The 20,815-nt window shown below is 48.9% G+C and overlaps 1 protein-coding gene across 1 annotated transcript in view; it reads right to left on the bottom strand.

Annotated features, from left to right (window-relative positions):
* Positions 1 to 1,740: 1,740 nt before the first annotated feature.
* The window catches only part of THAP4 (THAP domain containing 4), a 42,408-nt gene continuing 23,333 nt past the window's right edge, over positions 1,741 to 20,815 (bottom strand). The window contains exons 3-6 of the mRNA XM_079709639.1: positions 16,644 to 16,803; positions 15,151 to 15,260; positions 14,240 to 14,343; positions 1,741 to 2,052 (exon numbers count right to left, since the gene is read on the bottom strand). Coding sequence (XP_079565765.1) covers positions 1,933 to 2,052; positions 14,240 to 14,343; positions 15,151 to 15,260; positions 16,644 to 16,803 — 494 coding nt within the window. The 3' untranslated portion in view covers positions 1,741 to 1,932. The remainder of the gene's footprint in view (positions 2,053 to 14,239; positions 14,344 to 15,150; positions 15,261 to 16,643; positions 16,804 to 20,815) is intronic.

Here is a 20,815-nt window from a genome sequence, read left to right as displayed (position 1 = left end):
CACTTAGAGTAAAATGCAAGAAGACTTAAGGACAGAATTGTTAACCAAAAAGAAAGCAGACCTTAAAACTGTGGAAAATCCTCAGCCTATTGATATTGAAAGTAGTAAGAAAGCTTGTTGAGACAGATCATGACGCTTGGTTAGTACTCATCAGTTACGAGCTAGCTACCCACATGATGGGAGACCAGGCAGCCACCTAAACAGAAGCCTAAAGTCCAGACAATGGAAAAATGTCTTCAAAGGCATTTCAGAGATTGTGGGGGTGACCCTTCCATCCCAGGCCCAGAGGATAAGGCTCTGCTCCCCACATTCCTGGGCCACAGCAGACGTGGCTGCCCCCCTGGAGGGCACAGCTGCAAACTTGGCTGGAATCGGTGTTTGGCTTCCACAAGGTACCATCTCTGCCAGCACGCAGAATGCAAGAGCCCTGGGGGCCTTGCTACCTTCCCTCAATTTTGAAGGATGGAGCCACCTGGAGCCTCAGGCTCATGACCCAGGCAGAGACCCACACCCTGCGAGGGGTGCAAAGCCCCCGCTAGGGCGACCCCGGGTGGGCAGAACCTGGGGAGAGCCGCAGGCACACGACTCCAACCCCTGAGAACTGTGGTGAGCGCTGCACCCGGCAAAGCTGTGGCGGGGTTGGGGGGGCGGGGCAGGACCACCCCAGGGGGGCCCAGAGGACAGACACTGAGCCACAGAGGATCGTTCCTCTTAAGCCTTAAGGTTTTGGACTTGCTCAGGACCTGTCACGCCTTCTTCTTTCCTATTTCTCCCTTTTGGAAAGGGAGTGTCCATCCATTCCTCTCCCGTCGTTGACTTTCGGAGGCCAGTAACTTGTCTGGTTTCCCAGGTTTGCAGCTGGAGGGACGAACTGTGCCTGAGTCTCTGCTGACCTGATGCTCTCGGCGAGCCCAGCCCAGCCACCACGTCCACCCTGCACGCAGGGGGCCGGCCGCCTTGCTCACACTCCGGCCACGCTCCTCTGAGGGCTCAGCACCAGCCCCGGTCCCTCCTCTGCACTCCCAGGTACTGACATCCACCCCCGCCGTGGTGCCTTTTGTCCCCAGGGTGTGTGACAAGGGGGGGTGTGTGGCTGCAGACATTGACCCCTGCTCTTGAGCGTGGCCTCCTTTCACCCCTGTCTATGTTCCTGGTGAGGCTCCTGATACTGTGCTGTGTTCAGGAAAAGAGAAAGGCTCTGTTTTGCTTTTACACACATGCTGAAGTGTTCGAGAGAAGTGACACTGTGTGTGGAATTCACTTTAAGATGCTCCAGCCACAAAAAGGGGGGAAGAGCAGATGGAACCACCGGTGTGGGGACATGCTGGCAGGAGCTGGAACTGGGTGAGGTCCAGGGGGTCAGTGTATGTCTGGAAACTTCCATTGTAAACAAACAAATGAAGGTAATATTATATTGCCGAGACTAAATCAAATTTACAGAATGATGATACATTCACTACCGTCCTCTTGCCTTGGGAATGCCCTTCGTCCATGTGGAAATGGGGTCCTTATACTCTCAGCTCTTTAAAAATAAAGGAAAATTAACTGCAATCCTTTTTATCCTACCTTTGTCTTCACCTTGTTGCTGACTACTGTAGATTTATAAATATTTTCAGATCTTGTCAAAACTGCAGGAAGGAAAGGAGAGAGAAAGAGTCACCCCTTTTTAATTTTTTAGGGAAACGACTCTGAAAACAAATAGTCACCAGCAGATGAAAGAAACGCAGTCTACGCAAGTGATAATATTCAAAATGCTTAGCCATAAAAATAAAGGCCTTTTATTTGGTTTTTCTGTGCCATTACAGGAACACGTGGCAACACCCTTGAACCCACGGTGACCTGTGGCCACACCCACACCTGCCGCAGTGTCTGCTGAGAAGCTGAAGTGTCACCACACAGGCCAGCCCCACGGGGACTCAGCTCTACCTGGGGTCACGGGGTCACCTTCTTGTAGGTGATGTGCAGATGCTGAGTCATGGGCTGCGTAGTGGTTGCCATGGAGACCGTCTGTTCAAGTTTGCCTTCAGAATTCAGCCTGAATTTTCGGGTAATCTGAGCAGAACAAAACAAATACAAAACGCCTTAATTTTACCTTCCAAAGATTCAACAACCGCTGAGGTGCCACCACAGGCCACACGCTCCCGCGGCAGCTGCAACATTTCACCTCAGTGGTCAGGGGCTTGTGAGCCAGGCAGTGTCCCCACCACTGGGTGACAGACACTCGGCCGGCAGCCGTGATGGGCGTCCTGACCCCTGGCCCGTGCCCTCTCCCTGCCGCTCAGCTGTTCCCAAAAGACCGGAGGTGAGCACGAGCATCAGCCTCGCCGTCTGATTAGGGGCCGCCTGTCCAGCGCGTCCCTCTCTACACAGCTTGAAATGATGTCAAATGTGCTCTCAAAAAACTCGGGACCAGCACTTTTGGAACCCCGATTCATCAGGGCCAATTTCAGCAGCTGTTTCTAACAGGAACACAGACCTGCAGCATCCGAGCCCCCGATGAGAAAATGGGTTTGCCTGGAATGTCTGTGAACAGAGGGTGAAAGCCCTAGGACTGTGGAAGCCGCCTCCAGGGGTGGCTACCTGGCGCCAGAACTGGCGGGGGTGGGGGCCCACAAGCGCCAGAACCCGTGCTGGCCAGGCCCCAGCGACCATCCGGCAGAGAAGAGAGGAAAGCCAGATTCCAGAGCCTGTTTAAAGCAGCCAGGCTGCAAGGCCAAGGCCTCAGGGGGAAGGGCGTGCAGGGGAGAGACCCAGCTCAGAGCAGCCGTCCCCCCAAGGCCTGTGCTGACTCTCAGAGGCCACCCAGAGGCTGGGGAGCCGGGTGGGTGCGCCCCAACCCACGGGGCTGCGCTGCACGGGCCACCCTCTGGAACTGCTGCCTGGCGTCTAGAAGGAGGGGCCGCGGAAAACCGCCCAGCTGTTGGTCAGGACCCCCTCAGGGCCGCACCCCAGGAGTAAGAGTTTCCCAGAAACAGATTGGGAAGTCCAGTTCAAAGTAGTGCTATCTCTGTGGACAGGATCTGCCCTTCCTGGACAAACCACCAGAAGCGCAAGAACTGCCCTTTGGTGGGAGACAACATCAAACAAGGCCTCAAGTCACCCACGGTTTTCACGCGCGGTGTCTAGAATTCAAGAAATTCAACAGAAAGGATGGAAACTAGAAGACAATGGAAGGACATCTTCAAAGCAATGAAAATAACTGTCCCCCTGGCATTCTGGCTGCAGTGAAAACACCCTTCAAAAGTGAAGGTAAAATAAAGACATTTTTAGACAAAAAATCCACAGAGAATTCACCACCAGCAGGACTCCCCCCCTTCTTTACACAAAACACTAGAGGAAGTTCTTCAGGTTTAAAGGAAAATGGTGGAAGCAGAGACACAGGAACAAAGGAAGAGCAACAGGAGGGGTAAACGTAAGGAAAGCTGTGTGCAACCCAGATGCTGCTGTAAGTGAGGGTTAACTGGCATTTATACAGCCCTGTGGAGTCTAGTGTGCGTGCGTAGTTACAACACGTGACAGCAGAAGCAGAGGCGGGAGGAGGACACAGAGTCAGTGTCCTACGTCCCTGCTACTCGGTGGGCTCCAGGCACCAGCCCCACCGGGGCGGCTGCTGGAAATGCAGAGTCTCAGTCTCCGCCCCAGACCCGGTGCCTCACAATTGCCACCCTGAGCCCCAGGGGCCACCCCGCGTGGTGCTCTGAGCGGCCCTGTCCTAGGTCCTTGCCACCGTCCACAGGTGTCAAAGGTCAACACGCTGTCCTCACCACGGTAACCGCTGAGGACGGGAGAGGGCTGCAGAGGGCAGGACAGGAGGGCACAGCCCCAGATGAGGCGGACAAACAGAAAGCAGACGGGTGGCGGGCCTGGAATTTAATTGAAAAACAACAGTCAAGGCTCTTACCCTTGAAACCACTCTGCAGAGGAAGCAGAAGTGCAGTGGAGAGAAACAAAGCACGTGTTCCCCACGCCACGGGCCACGCGCTCAGCTTCTGCAGGACAGCGGCCGCCTGTCCTCAGAGGCCGCAGCCCGTGGGGCGCCTGTTCCCCAGACGCCCCACCGCCGACGCGGGACACTGGCTCTCGCCCTCACGCCAGACGCCCAGCGCCACACGTGCAGGGGGAGCGCAGGCGGGGGCAAAGGAAATGCCTCCCTGGGGACCTGAAGGTGGGCCCCCCGCCCCCCGTGAGCCTTTCCATGTTAAAGGGAAGACACTGCGTATCTCTCACACGGAGCCCGCCTGACGGGCCGAGGCTGCGGTCACACCCGAAAACCAGCATCTGAGGACAACCTGGCTTCTTGTGTGGCCCTGCATCCCCCGTCCCATCTCCGTGCTGCCGCAGGGGCTGCTGGCCACGCCGCGAGGACACAGCCTATTTCACCGTGCGCTGACCCGAGGGCGGCCTCTCCCTCGGCCTTCGGCTCTGCTGCTTTGTGCTGAAGTCTGTGGACATCCGGTAACAGCCACCGAGCAGCAAGACGCAGGGCAGCAAAAGGAGGGAGACGGTCACGGGGGAGACACCATGGCGGAGACGCTGGTGCCCCACGACCTCCCCAGGTCCCAGGGAGAGGGTGTGTGAGGGCTGCCCGGCCGCCGGAACACACACTCGGGGCTGTGTTCACCGTGGTGCCCTCAGCGACGACACTGCTACTGCAGCGTGTCCCCGTGCCCGGGAATCACCTGTTAGGCTCCTCTGGGCTTGGCGGCCTCTTGGATGAAATTTCTTGTGCTATTTTTCCCTTCAAATGAAAGTTATTTGGCAGAATTTAAAGTTGAGGCAGGTCGTAGATGACATCGCTCAGGCTCAGAACCAGACCTCCTGCGGCGCCCACGGCCTCTGCTGACGGTGATCCTGAGGTCGTGCCAAGTCCACTCTCAGGATGAGAACCCACCTGAGCTGCAGACTGACCCTCATTTAAACAAGGTGGGGCTGGAAGCAACTGTTTGCCTTTAAACCCTCAAAGTGGAGCCTGTTGGGGCCACTGGGTAAAGCAGAAGCTGCCCCGCACAGCTGGGGCCCAACTCCGATGGCAAAGGCAGGTCAGGAGGCCAAGGAGCCTCTGAACACAGGGACAGAGGCCATCTTGACAAAGACACGAGTTCTTACTTTAGCCAAGTGTGCTCACTTTTCCTCGACAGCACAGACCAAAGAGAAATATTACTGTAGAGAGAAGCTTGATGTGAGAACTTCTTGATGTTTTAATGATTTCTCAAACTGTTTTTTTTTTCTTGTTCCTGTTATGTCTTGTCCAGTAGGGAAAAGGTGGAGAAGGAAAGGCCAGGAGAGAGTTAGATGGATTTGACTTTGTTTTAGGTCCTAAAATAAAAAAACCAAGAAGCCACCCCATACAACACTTGAGGCATCAAGGAGGGGGCTGAGTCACGAAGAAAGGGGCTGAGTTTGATAAACAAGGACATCAGGACACTGTTGGAGAACTACAGACAGTGCAGGCCTCATGTTTCTCTCACTGACTTGCAAGAGAGAGGCTCTGTACGTACACGTGCAGCTGACTCACTTCACTGTACAGCAGAAACTAACACAGCGTGGTACAGCAACTCTACTCCGATTTAAAATAAAAGAATGAGAACAGATGCAGGCTGCTTGCTGCCAATACTGGCTCCTTTCCCCTCCTTTGCCCCCTGCTTTATTGAGATATAACTGACATGTAACACTGTATAGGTTTAAGTTGAAACATGATGATTCGATACATGTGTATATGGTGAAATGTTTACCACAATAAGGTCAGTTAATACATCCATCACCTCACAGTTACGTCTTTTTCCTCTTAGCAAATTTCACTAACACAACAGAGCACTGTCAACTCTAGTGCCACGCTGTCCATCTTACACCGGGACGTTCATACCCACTGAGCAACATCTGCCCATTTCCCCCAACTGAGCCCCCCGTAACCAGCATTCTACTCTGTTTCTGTGAGTTTTCTTTCTTTTTTTAAAATTTCACATATATTGGGTTGGCCAAAAAGTGCCTTCAGTGTTTAAGTAAAAATAAAAGACATATTTTTCATTTTTACCAAGAACTTTATCGAACGACGTTTTCACCCTTTTGTTCCACTACCTTCTGCCATTTTTCAGACACCTTCATAATTTCATCTTCCCAAAACTTTTTACCTTTTTGAGCAAAGAACTGTTCCAGGTGCCTTTTACAGTCTTCAAGGGAATTGAAATTTTTTCCATTAAGAGAATTTTGTGAAGACCTAAATAAACGGAAATCCGAAGGTACAATGTCTGGTGAATACGATGGATGAATCAGAACTTCCCAGCCAAGCTGTAACAGTTTTTGCCTGGTCATCAAAGAAACATGCCATCTTGCATCATCCTGATGGAAGATGATGCGTTTTCTGTTGACTAATTCTGGACACTTTTTGTTGAGTGCCGCTTTCAGTTGGTCTAATTGGGAGCAGTACTTGTTGGAATTAATCGTTTGGTTTTCCAGAAGGAGCTCATAATAGAGGACTCGCTTCCAATCCCACCATATACACAACATCACCTTCTTTGGATGAAGACCGGCCTTTGGTGTGGTTGGTGGTGGTTCATTTCGCTTGCCCCATGATCTCTTCCATTCCACATTATTGTACAGTATCCACTTTCCGTCACCTGTCACAATTTGTTTTAAAAATGGAACACTTTTATTACATTTAAGTAGAGAATCGCACGTGGAAACACGGTCAAGAAGGTTTTTTTTTGCTTAACTTGTGTGGAACCCAAACATCAAAGTGATTAACATAACCAAGCTGGTGCAAATGATTTTCAACTCTTGATTTGGATATTTTGAGTATGTCGGCTATCTCCCACATGGTATAACGTTGATTGTTCTCAATTGATGTCTCAGTTTGATGGCTATCAACTTCAACTGGTCTACCTGACCGTGGAGCATCGGCCAGAGAGAAATCTCCAGCATGAAACTTTGCAAACCACTTTTGACACGTTTGATCAGTCACAGTACCTTCTCCATATATGGCACAAATCCTTGTCTTGCATTTTGGTTGCATTTTTACCTTTCTTGAAATAATAAAGCATAATATGCTCAAAATGTTGCTTTTTTCTTCCATCTTCGATATTAAAATTCACCAATTTTGATAAGTATTTACTTACTTATTTATTTATTTGGCTGTGTTGGGTCTTTGTTGCTGCACTTGGGCTTTCCTCTAGTTGCAGCGAGCAGGGGCTACTCTTCATTGCGGTGTGCGGGCTTCTCATTGCGGTGGCTTCTCTTGTTGCAGAGCACGGGCTCTAGGCACGCAGATTTCAGTAGCTGTGGCACGCAGGCTCAGTAGTTGTGGCTCATGGGCTCTAGAGGGCAAGCTCAGTAGTTGTGGTGCACAGGCTTAGTTGCTCCACAGCATGTGGATCTTCCCAGGCCAGGGCTCGAACCCATGTCCCCTGCACTGGCAGGCGGATTCTTAACCACTGCGCCACCAGGGAAGTCCCAATAAGTCTTTTTATAAATGCACGCTGGTATGACAGCTGTCACACACAATCTAACAAAATTGTTTTGAATGAAGTTAAAGACAACTAAGTGCTAGTAGAGCCCTCTTAAGGAAAAAAATGAACGAACCCTTTGGCCAATCCAATACAAAACACTCCAGAAAGAAATTAAAGAAGACATAAATAAATGGAAATATATCCCATGTTCGTGGATTGGAAGACTTAAAATCATTAAGAAACAAATACTACCCAAAGAGACCTACAGAATTAACAAAATTCAAATCAAAATGCCAATGATGCGTTTTGAAGAAGTAGAAAAATCCATCCTAAAATTCATATGGAATCTCAAGGGACTCTCAACGGATTTCAAAACTTATTACAGAATGACAGTGACCAAAACAGTGTGACACTGGCATAAAAACAGACATATAGACCAATGGAACAGTTCTGAGAGCCCAGAAATAAATCCTTGCATATGTTATCAAATAATTTTCAACCAGGTTGCCAAGACCATTCAATGAGGAAAGGACAGCCTTTTCAATAAATGGTGCTGGGAAAACTGGATATCGCCTCGCAAAAGAATGAAACCGTACCCTTACCTAACATTAGTACAAAAAACGAATGAACAAAAAAACCCCTCAAAATGAATCACAGCCTTGAAGGTAAGAGCTAAAACTATAAAAACTCTTAGAAGAAAACACAGGGCAAGTGTAATGACATTGGATTTGGCAATGACTTTCTGGATACCAATTTATAGCCAATGAAGAAAAAGCAGACAGACTGTAATTCATGAAAATTAAAAACTTTTGTGCATCAAAAGATACTATTTACAGAGAAAAAATACAACCCACAGAATAAGAGAAATATTTGCCAATCATATATCTGATAAAAGATTCATAGACAGAATAATAGAGAACTTCTAAAATTCAACAACAGCAAAAACAAACAACCCAATTCAAAAATGGGCAAAGGATTTGAATAGACATTTTTACAAAAATGATATACAAATGGCCAAGAAGCACATGAAAAGTTGCTCAATATCGCTCTCGTTTAGGGAAATGCAAATCAAAACTACAATGAGATACCACCTCACACCCATTAGGATGAGTGATATCAAAAAACCAGAAAACAGCAAATGATGAGAATGCAGAGAAATTGGAACCCCTGTGCACTGTTGATGGGAATGTAAAATGGTTCAGGTAAAGTGGGAAGCTATGGCAGGTCCTCAAAAAAATTAAAAATAAAATTAACCACGTGATCTAGCAATTCCTCTTCTGGATATACACCCCAAAGAACTGAAAGCAGGTCTTGAAGAGATATCTGTACACCCATGTTCACAGCAGCAGCATTCACAATAGCTAAAAGGTGGAAGCAACTCAGGTATCCATTGATGGATGAATGGAAAAGCAAATGTGGTCCATCCATACACTGGAATATTACTGAGCCTTAAAAAGGAGGGAAATTCTGACACAGGCTACAACATGGATGAGCCTTGAGGACATTGTGCTCAGTGAAGTAAGCCAGATGCAAAAAGAAAAATAACTGTATGATTCCACTGATATGAGGTACCTAAGTAGTCAAAATCAGAGAGATGGAAAGTAGAGAAGTGGCTGCCAGGGGGTCAGGGGAGGAGGGGACAGGGAGCTACTGTTTAGTGGGCCCGAGTTTCAGTTTTGCAAGGTGAATGTGTTCTGGAGATGATTAACACTGTGAATATATTTAAGCGTACCCTTAAAAATGGTTAAGATAATTAAGTTTTATGTATCTATTTTTCCACAATAAAAAATACTGAAGAAGAAAAAAAAGTTGGGGGTGAAATAAACTCAAAAGAAATATTGCCAGACCTATACTACAAGAAATGCCACTAACGCAGGTTCAGAATGAAGGGAAATGATACCACAGGAAACTCCATAGAAGGAGAAAAGAGCAACACAAAGAGAAACTTAAGTGGGTAACTATAAGAGATTACTCCCTGCCCCCCCACTGTAATTTCTTCGAAAGTCAACCGATTATTTAAAGCAAAAATCCTAGTGTGAAGGTTTATAATATATGTGGATACTTTTTATATGTAAAAGGTATGATGACACCAGCACAAAAGGAGGATAAATGCAATTCTACACAGCTGTAAGATTAACACACATGTGAAATGGGAAATGTAACAGTATATCACTGATTATAAACAGACTTTGATAAATTTAGCATGCATATTGTTAGCCTTAAACCAACTATTTTAAAAAAAGGATACAGTTAAGCTAATAGAAGAAATAAAACAGAATGCTAAAAATACTTAATTAACCCAAGAAAACATACTAAAGGAACAAAAGAGGAACAAAGCCAAGAAAGAAGTAAAGCAGACAAATCAAGATGGTGGATGTACAACCACCCATACAAATACTTATGTTAGACATAAATGAACTAAATACTCCAATTAAAATACGGAGTTTTCTGACTAGAGAAAAAAAGCAAGACTCTATAGGAAATGTACTGTCAGTATAAAGACACAATTTGAATGTGAAAAGGGTAGGAAAAAAGATATACTGTATAAATGATAAGCATAAGAAAGCAGGTGCGGTTACATTAGTATCAGACAAAGCAGACTTCCAGGCATAGTATTACAAGCTATAAAGGACATTTCATAAATATAATACGTATATCATCTGTATGCATCTAAATTACACAGCTTCAAAGTTACGAAGCAAAGATGGAACCAAAGAAAGGAACTGAAATATCTTCAGTCATACTGGAGATTTTAATACCTCTCAGTAATTAGATACAACCAAGAACCCCCAACCCCCAAATCCGCTAGTATATAGAAAATCTGATGACATTATCAATCAGCTTGACCTAACTGGTATTTTCAGTCCACTACAGCCAACAACTGTCAAATACTTATTCATTCTGAGTGCATATGAAATATTCACCAAGTTAGATCATATACCGGGCACAAAATAACTTTCAAACAGACTACGTTCTCTGGGTTTTATAGAACTGAATTAGAAATCATAGCAAGAAAATACTCCAATAGTTGGAAAATAAGTAACATTCTTCTAAATAATCCTGTTCAAGGAAACAAAATCATCGGACAAATAAAATAAATACTTTGAGCGAGGATAAAAATAATAAAAATGGGTTAAGGACTTCCCTGGTGGTCCAGTGATTAAGAATCCGCCTGCCAATGCAGGGGACACGGGTTTGATCCCTGGTCCGGGAAGATCCCACATGCCGCAGAGCAACTAAGCCCGTGCGCCACAACTACTGAGCCTGCGCTCTGGAGTCTGAGAGCCACAACTACTGAGCCCTCGTGCCACAACTACTGAAGCCCATGCGCCTAGAGCCCGTGCTCCGCAACAAGAGAAGCCACCATGATAAGAAGCCTGCGCACCACAACAAAGAGTAGCCCCTGCTCGCCACAACTAGAGAAAGCCTGTGCGCAGCAATGAAGACCCAACACAGCCATAAATAAATAAACAAACAAACAAACAAACAAATTTATTTTTAAAAAGGATTAAATATCAATGATCCAAATTTTTCCTTTAAGAAGCCCCCTCCCACAAACCAAACAAACAGACAAAAAAAACAAAACAAAGAGGAAGAAATTAAACCTGGAATGATTAGAATAAAATAAATAATATGACACCAAAATTTTCCAATTTACATACTTTAGTAATACATAAATCTGGTAATATAAAAAATGACAGATCATCACAATCAAAAGGGGTTTATCTGAAGAATGCATGGTTGGCTCAACATCAGAAAACCTATTACTGTAATTCATCATAAGCATCTGTCAGAATTTAATACCCATTTATGATCTTTTAAAACTAGCCACACAACCATATATAATAAACAACAAGGATTTACTGTATAGTACAGGGACCTATATTCAATATATTAGAATAAACTATAACTGAAAAGAATAAAAAAAAGAATATACACATATATATGCATAACCGAATCACTTTGCCATACACCAGAAACTAACACAATATTGTAAATCAATTATACTTCAATAATAAAACTAGCAAGCTAAAAATATAAGGAAATATAATTTTGAAAGAATATCCATAAAAAACCTACAGCTAACATCACACCCAGTGGTGAAAGACTGAACACCTGCTCCTAAGACAGAGAACAAGGTACCAACGTCTATTCCCACTACTTGTACTGAATACTATACTGGTGGTCCTATGCAGTGCAATTAATGCAGGAAAAGAAATAAAAGGCATCAGAATGGAAAAGGTACTGTCTGTAATAGCAAATGATATGATTGTCTATGCAGAAAATCCTAAGGAATCTGTTAAAAAACTACTAAAATAAATAAGTGAATTTAAGAAGGTTATATGATATAAGATCAGTCTACAAATATCAATTTTATTTCCATATACTACAAACAAATAATTGGAAAAATTTTTAAATCACTAATAATAGCATCTAAAACCATGAAATTAGGAAAAATTTAACAAAATATGTGTATGGCTTGTACACTGAAAACTGCAAAACAATTTAGGGTGGAAAAAACCTAAATAAATGTAGACATTTACCTGATACTGATCACAAGACTAAGTTCGCTGAAGATGCCAGTTCCCCACGTTCATCTAGAAACTCAAGCAATCCCAGTAAAATTTTTTCTAGAAATTCACAAGCTGATTCTGAAATTCATATGGAAATGAGAAAGATCCTGGATAGCCAATTTTGGAAAAAGAAAAAGAAAAAAAATGGGTAACTTATATTACCCGATTTCAAGGATTAATACAAAGCTATCATAATCAAGACAGTGTGGTACTGCTGTAAAGACAGATTAGAGATCAATGGGGTAGAACAGAGTCCAGGAAAAGATCCACATAAATATAATGAGTTGATTTTCAATAAAGCCACCTACATACTTCAACAAATTAAGGATAATTTTCTTTTTAAAAAATGGTGCTGGGCGACTTCACTGGTGGCACAGTGGATAAGAATCCGCCTGCCAGTGCAGGGGACACGGATTCGGTCCCTGGTCCGGGAAGATCACGTGCCGTGAAGCAACTAAGCCCGTGTGCCACAACTACTGAGCCTGAGCTCTAGAGCCCGCGAGCCACAGCCACTGAGCCCACGTGCCGCAACGACTAAAGCCCGTGCACCTAGAGCCCGTGCTCCACAACAAGAGAAGCCACCGCAAGGAGAAGTCTGCATACCGCAACAAAGAGTAGCCCCCGCTCGCCACAACTAGAGAAAGCCCACGAGCAGCAACGAAGACCCAATGCAGCCAAAAATAAATAAAATTGTAAAAAAAAGAAAGAAAGAAAGAAAGAAAATAGTGCTGGAACAACTGGATATCTATCTAGGAAAAAATGAAAGCATCTTGACCCCTACTTCACACCATACAAAAATATAAATTCCCAAATAATAAACCTTAAAGTAAAAGGAGACACTGTAAAAATTCTTGAAGAAAATGCAGGTGAAAGTGTGTGTTAGGCAAAAAATGTTAAGACAGGGCACAAAAAGCACTAACTGTAAGAGAAAAATCTGATAACAGAACTTCATCAAAAGTAAAACATTTTGTTAAAGAAATGAAATGGTAAGTTTTAAGTTGAGAGCACAGTTTTATCAACACGTCTACCTGATAAAGGACTTGTGTCCAGAATATGTAACAAAATTACAGCTCAAAGATAAGGCAAACAAGCTGCTGGAGAAAAAGGACAAAGGATTTGAACGCTCACGTCATGAAACAAAGAACACAACGGCAAATAAGCACATCGCAAGGATGAGCCACATCATTAGTCACTGGGAAAATGTAATTTAACACCACACTGCAATGCCACTTGGTAGCCACCAGGATAGCCTAAGTTCAAGGCCCAGCCTGGGAAAGGGTGTGGGGCAGCCGGCGCTCTGTGCACTGCTGCAGGGCAGGGGTACAGAGTGGCAACAAGAACCATAAAGCACTTAAGACTTCACCATGGAGTGTCCAAGGCCTCTATGGTTGACACCATAAAGAAACCAACTTTGGTATCTAGTGAAATACACCGAACAAGATCCGAAATCCCTGCAGCGCACCTCCATGCTGCTGTGCACGGCTACCTGCGGAGTCTCTGGCGCCCATCACGTGAAAACAAAAAGGAAGAGAGGCTAACGGTCTACACGTAAAAAAGGAAAGCTGTAAGAGTACAAGAAAATGGAAGAATAATTTTATCCTTTTGGAGTAGAAGACATCTTCCTGAGCAAGAGCCCAAATTCAGACGGCATTTAGGAAAAGACCCCGAGAGGCAACCAGAGAAAGATGTACAGTCTGTGGGTAGACGACATCATGAGTCAGGCTAACCTAAGCCACCGGATAGGGGTGTTGTCACAAATACAGCAGACAACAGATTAATATCCACAGAACATAAAAGATCTCCCAGAAATCAACAAGAAAATGACACCTCGCAGAAAAACAGGCAATGACTCTGAACATCAAGTACTGGAACAAGAAATACAACCAACCAGTGAGCACAAAGAATGCCCCCTCACTCATAAGTTAAATTTAAAACACCAATGAGATACCACCTTTTATTTATCAGATTAAAAAAATCAGAGACCCTGAAAACACAACGCATTGGTCAAGGAGCAGGGAACCAGGTCCCCCCCCCACCCCGTGCAATGCTGGTGGGGACATAACCGTTCAACAAGCCCGAGGACAGCCAACCGCGCACGAGCAGGGACAGATAATCACATCACGGCCTGTGTGAGCGCGAGAAAGAACCGGGTGACCGGAGACAGCCAGGCCTCCAGGATGGGGGGCAGAGGCACAGGTGCCGTGCGGTCCCACCCGGGCTCACCTGCTCCACGTGGGGCTCCTCGGCGAAGGAGGTCCTGGCAATGGAGTGGGACGCGATGCACAGCTCCTGCCCGTTCACCTCGCCCTCCTCCACCTCCACGATGCCTGCAAGGGACACTGTCAGCCCGTGCAGCCCGCCCGGGGCTCCCGGCTGCCCTGCGCTGACCACCCTCCTCTGCAGTCAAGGGCTCAACCAATCTGAACGTCGTGGCCATCGAGGCAATAACTGCCCAGTCACCTGCGATGACCCCCCAGGTATCAAGAGGGAAAAGACACAACTCCTCCTGCAGCCGGGGCAGGTGATCTATGGGGGTCACCCTGACCCTGGCCCTCCCACTCCCCCAGCGATCTGACAGGAGGGACACGAGGCCAGGGGAACGGACGCCCCTCTGGCTGTCCACCGATTTCCAGGCTGCCAACACCCTGGGCAGCTCAGCTGGCCCTGATTGTCCACCTGCTTCCAGGAAGTGAGCGCTCACTTGAGCCAGTGAGCAAGGTTAAGGGTCACGTAGGTGGGTGTTGAGTAATTTCGAATTCATGAACCTGGTTTACTATTTTAGGATGAATTCCCCCTGGGGGCAAAGCAAACTTCCAGACATAACTTTTGCTCCCTGGTCTAGGTACCCCCAGAGCCCCACCTGCACGGGAAGCTGAGCAACAGCACACATGTGAGCACAGAGGGCCGGAGATGAAGCCGGCCTGTTCCCACAGAGCCACGCCCGCAGCCTCCCGCCTGCCGGCCCCCGACTCTCCAGCTCCCCCTGAGCCGTCCAAAGGCCCGACACTGTCCACCCTGAAACGCACCCACGGGGCTACGTCTGCGGTCACAAAGAAATCGGGGGGCAGATGCCACCCCACCTGCTTGCAACACGCAGGGCGCGTGGGTGGAAGGCAGGCCGGCAAGGGGAGTACCTGTGTTCTGGGCGCTGACGAAGGCCACCTTGTTGGTGTCGGGCTCCAGGCGGATGAAGCCACACTCCCTGTGCATGGGCTTGTGGGTGTCCGGGTGGAAGGCGTTGAACCTGGACGGGTAATGCGACAGGTGAAGCCCAGGTACCCAGTGCCCAGCAGAGCACGTGCCAGACTCTGTGGCCTGCCCCCTCCTCACTTGGCAAGCGTCCCACCCACTGAACGTGAAGCACTACGTGGAAACAGTCACGTGTGAAGGACGCCGTGCGGAGACACGGGAGACGACAGGTGTGGGCACCCCCGCTCCCCCGTCTCTCCTCCCTACCCATCCTCCCACCAAGGCCTTTTCAGCCCCAGCACCGCACACACTTCTCAGCCTAAGCCCTCCATCAACACAGTAAAGTCCTACCCAGTGCCAGGCCTTCCCTCTTCTGAGCTATTATCTTGCTTAGGAGTCCAGTTAATTCACAGGGTAGGAGAACAGAACAGGCGATGAGTCAGCGCCTTATCACCCGCCACCACTGCAAATTCACGGTGGTGAGTAAGAGCTGCACCTTGACCTGAGAGCACCGACTCACAACTTCAACACCAACGCTTACAGTCTCACCAGCACGACGTGTGGGAATCTACTGCTACCACGGATGAACTTCTGACAGGCTGGTGGTGTGGCTACGGCTTACATGCCCTCTTGCGACCACAACCCCTCACTGAGAAATACATCTACTACATACACATAGACCACGACATTGACCAAAATACGTATTTTCTACTCTATTTCATTTTTCTTTAACGTTAGTCACACAACTGAGTGACCAGCATTAAAAGAAAATTAATTAATGCTAGTCATAAATGTCTCTAATGGGTTACAGCTCATAGTTTAAAAAGACTGCTTTATATTAGGGGTTATTCTGCATTATCCAGAATTTCCACCTTTTGTTTATGCGCAGGATATTCTTTCCCTTCACCCATTCAGTCAAGAATAATGCAAAAAGGTATGAGACAATATATCCTCCGCCACCTCCCTACCAACCCATGCCCCGGGGTGCTCCCCACCTAGCCGCCCTGCACTGCGACCTGCTTCCTCAGGAGCAGCAGGCAAGTGCTTTGCTGCACGCCAAGAATCTGAGAACCACGAGACACCAGCTTCTCTGAGCCCTCGGCTGGCTCAGGGGTAGGACTAAATGAAAGCCGGGCCCCCTATTTTCAGTAATCTTGGGGTGACTGATTTCCACACAGGAATACCGTGGGAGATGAAGGATTTAATTGAGCACACACACTTATCTCCACGTTTGGATTACCGAGCCTGAGATTCTGTGGTCACCTTCACATTGTCTAAAACACAGGAAGGTACCATTTCCACCCAGTGTGCGTCTCAGGTGCCAGTGCAGGGCAGGAAGAGGGCACCGTTCTGCAACAGACCACCAGGTGCCCTCTGTACCTCCCCACCTGGCGTTCACCTGTCTCATCTCAGAGAGCAGAGCGGCGGGCGGACTCACGAGAAGTTCAGCATGGGCTGGCCCACGTGCGAGATGTGCACCTCCTCCAGGTACTGGAAGGGCTGCAGGGTCGGGAAGGTCCCAGCTCCCGGCGGGTCTGACAGCCAGGTGCCCAGCATCCAGGACAGCGGCTCCACCACAGGGTTCATTTTGGGGGGCTCTGAGGACAGAAGGAAGAGAGCGTCAGCGGCTGCTGCCAGCGGTCCCTGGGGAGCTTTGTGCGGATACTCACACTCCGTATTGGGGCAAGCCCCAGTCATTACAGCTCACCCTGTGGGGCCCTGAACATGCCACCAGCCACCTGTCAAGAGGGGGAGAAAAAGGCCAAGCAATTAGCAAACGTCATCTTGCCAGATACAGCTTTGGAGCCGGGCAGCACCTCAACACAGAGAAGAGAAGGAGAGGGCCTGGAGGGCAAGGAGAGGCCAGAGGCCCCGGGGCCTCCGAAGAGGGCTGGGAAAGTGGTAACGCCAGGCCCCACGCCGGGTGAGCGGGCCCTGGCATGGTGGCCTGGCGATGGAGGGGAAGGACAGAAGGAAGCTCGCAGGGAGTGGAGCGGAGGGCTTCAGGGCCAGTGAGATGTGAGGGGCGCACCCTGCGGGTGAGACGCGACTGTGGACTCAGCTTCCCGGGAGAAGCCGAGGGTCTGCACCAGCAGCTCCCGTGGGCCTCCTTTAGACCATTACCCAGAGGGAAAGGACCCACCGTCACCGAAGAGGGACGGCAGCAAGGCCTTGAATGGGGAGGAGCCAGGTGGAAAGGCCCCAGCGACAGGACTGTGGCCGTGCCCACTGCCAGGGGCTCCCAGGCAGCTAGCCCAGCCCCACGCCCCACTCCTACCCGCCAGCAGTCAGGGGATGGAGCCCGGCTAAGGACCACGTGCTGCTGAGTGGTTTTTAAGAAACGGGCTCACGCCCGCCGTGTACGGTGGACTCACCCTGAGACCATGGGAAGGTGGGGTTGGAGCCCGCACCTGGCCCACCGGGGGCACAGGGACAGGTGGTCTGGGTCCCAGATGCAGCCAAAATGCTCCTCCCGGTACGCCTGCTTCCCACACCTTGTCACGCCTCAAACACAAGTGCTTTCAGGCAAACAGTGCAAGTGATACTAAGCAAAAGCAGAAGAGGAGAGAGGCCGGCATCAGCGGAGCTGCATGGGAGGCTACACTACTTTTCTTTCTTGGCCGCACCATGCGGCTTGCGGGACCTTAGTTTCCCTACCAGGAGTAGAACCCGGGGCCCCGGCAGTGGAAGCGCGGAGTCCTAACCACTGGACTGTCAGGGAATTCTCAAGGCCACACTACTGATTTCTGGGTTCTATCAACAAGCTCCAAAATGCCAGAGCAAAGGAACCCACTCCCCAGTCACACACACCAAGGGGACGGGAGTTCCGGAAGCATCTCGGCCTCTAAAATCACACAATCTTCAACTAGACTGAAAGCAGTCTGGGAGAATGACACCCAGGGGAAAAGGTACTCGAAGGGCTCTGGTGGTGGAGAAGCGACAGACGTTATCTAAGAAGCACTGGGGGGGCTTCCCTGGTGGCGCAGTGGTTGAGAATCTGCCTGCCAATGCAGGGGACACGGGTTCGAGCCCTGGTCTGGGAAGATCCCACATGCCGCGGAGCAACTAGCCCCGTGAGCCACAAATACTGAGCCTGCGCGTCTGGAGCCTGTGCTCCGCAACGAGAGGCCGCGATAGTGAGAGGCCCGCGCACCGCGATGAGGAGTGGCCCCCACTTGCCGCAACTAGAGAAAGCCCTCACACAGGAACGAAGAGCCAACACAGCCATAAATAAATGAATTTAAAAAGAAAAAAAAAAAAAAAAAAAAAAGCACTGGGGACCACGGAGGAGGGCCGAGCTCCCGGCCAGGCCTGAGCATGCAGCGTGAACCAGAGGGTGGGGAACAGGGACTCACACCTCTGACTTCTGAGCCTCATGAGGCAAAAAATGGGCAGGCTTCGTGGGGTGGGGCGGGGTGAAACTCCCTTTCTTTTCCAACCTGGCTATCTCTGCCGGTACTTCCTTTTCAAACTGCCCGTGGAAAGTTAGAAAGCGAGGATGGCAACACCGGAGCTTTGACTGATCAAACCTTCATAATTAGACAGCAAAAGAAATTTAAATCAGGCTTCTAGTTACAATCTTTGATGGAAGTAAAGAATAGAGCTTCAGAATCAACAGTCTGGGCTCCAGCAGACCCTGCTGCTGGGGACTCTCGGGGACGCGTGGCTCATTCATTCATCTGTGCGACGTGCCACATGATCGTCCGTCCAGGGAGAGGGGCCCAGCAGCCAGCGGACGGGAGACAGACACTCGTCCCGGCGAGGGGAGCCGGCGGGACACAAGGAGAAGTAGAAGGGGCGGAACCTCCCGGACACTAGGTGATGAGCCAGAAAGGGGCCTTCTGCAATCTTACTAAGTGGGGCAAGTCTGGCCCCTGGTGGGCGGGAAGCAGAGCCCGCACTGGGGACCGGAGCCGGCGGCTGCTCGGGAGGGCGGACCAGACGGACAAGCTGCAGACACAAGTTCCCACAGACACAAGGCGGGCTGGCCTTGCTGGGCAGGAACAGGCAGCCAGTGTGGCTGGGGAGGGCCGGCTGGGAGAGCCTTGTCAGCCCCTGGAAGGGCTCCGGCCTTGACTCTGAGTAGAGCCTGGAGGTCTGAGAAGAAGGGCTGAGGCCTCTGGCTGCAGGAAGCAGCTGGTGGCAGAGGAGGGTGGACCCCGCGGCCGCGAGGGAGGTGGGAGGAAGGGCAGGAAGCCACGACTGGGCGGCAATCCTGCCCTCGGAGCAGCCAAGAGAGAAGGAAACACGCCCCCTCGAGACCTGAACACGAGGCTTATCTGGGACACCCGAAATGTCCTCCAATGTCGAGGGGATCAAAAGATCACGCAGACACAGAGGGCGACTTGGACACAGAAAGGAGGGACGCTCTAGATGAGGACGACCTTGAAAATGCACGCGGAGAGAGGGAAGGCAGACGCTGAAGGCCACTCGGTGCGCGATCCGATCTGTAGGAGATGCCAGGTCCACAGAGAGAGCAGAGCAGCATTCTGCACAGCAACACGGTGGCAGGCTCCCCAGGGACGCAGGGAGGGGACGCGGATCCGAGGATCCTGAGGCCACCAGAGCCCTCCCTGCCGTCCAGGCACAGGCCGGGCCGTCCAACACTGAGCCTGCGAAAGGTGGCTGGTCCGCTGAGACACGCTCTAAGTGTAAGACTCACACTGAATTTCAAAAACTCAGTCCAAAAAAGGAACTTCACGTAAATCAGCAATTTTCAAGTATTGGTGGTTACACGTTGAAATAATAATGTTTTATATAATATTGAGTTAAATAATTTACTAAAGTTAACTTCACTTGTCTCTCTTTACCTTTTTAATACGTTTAGTAGAATATTTAAAATTAGGTAGGAACTCAGGCCACATTCCTGTTGAGAGCACTGGAAAGGCCAGCTGTCAACACTCAGGAAAGGCTGTCCTGTGAGCTCCCCCCGAGGGTGTTCCTAGAAGACAGACTTCACCAAAAGGCGATGCGAGATGATGGCAGAGGAGTGGCAGTAAGTCCTGAACACGTTCCACGGGACAGCAGAGGTGAGCACTGGGCATGGGTGGTGGGTGCCTCAGCCGCACACAGAAACCGCGGGCGGAGGTCCCTCACAGAGGGTCTGTGGCCCCAAGGCTGCCCAACCAAGAACAGACCATGTGGGAAAGATTTACTTTAAAAACAAAACCCAGCAGGCACACTATAAAGCACTAAGACAGAACGAACACCAAACACACCCGAAGTCACATGTTAAAAGAAAAAGCTCTTCAGAACGAATCACAAAGCAAGATCCTCAACACTTGCTGTAAACAAGAGATGCACCTAAAATAATTTGGAAAAGCATCAGAAGGTGGGGCAAAGGCAAGCAGCAGGAAATCAGGCGTCATGACCCTAAAATCAGGTAAAATGAAGTTCAAGCCAAGATGCATTCAAGCAGACAAGGAACAGCTTCTCAGAACGCGAAGGAGGCAGGTCACCGTGGAGATTATCTGTGAATACGCATGCACCAAAGGCAGCAATGTTCATAAAGCAGAAATTACTTCAGACGCTCAGACGTTGATAGAAACTAAAGGAAATCTCCATTCATGTCTCTCTATGTTCAAGTGAATAATATTCAAATAACGAAAT

Source organism: Hyperoodon ampullatus, assembly GCF_949752795.1.
Source record: "Hyperoodon ampullatus genome assembly, chromosome: 8".
In the NCBI taxonomy this organism is placed as follows: Eukaryota; Metazoa; Chordata; class Mammalia; order Artiodactyla; family Ziphiidae; genus Hyperoodon; species Hyperoodon ampullatus.
Note: the sequence above shows the minus strand (reverse complement) of the source record. Positions and strands in the feature narration are given on the sequence as shown.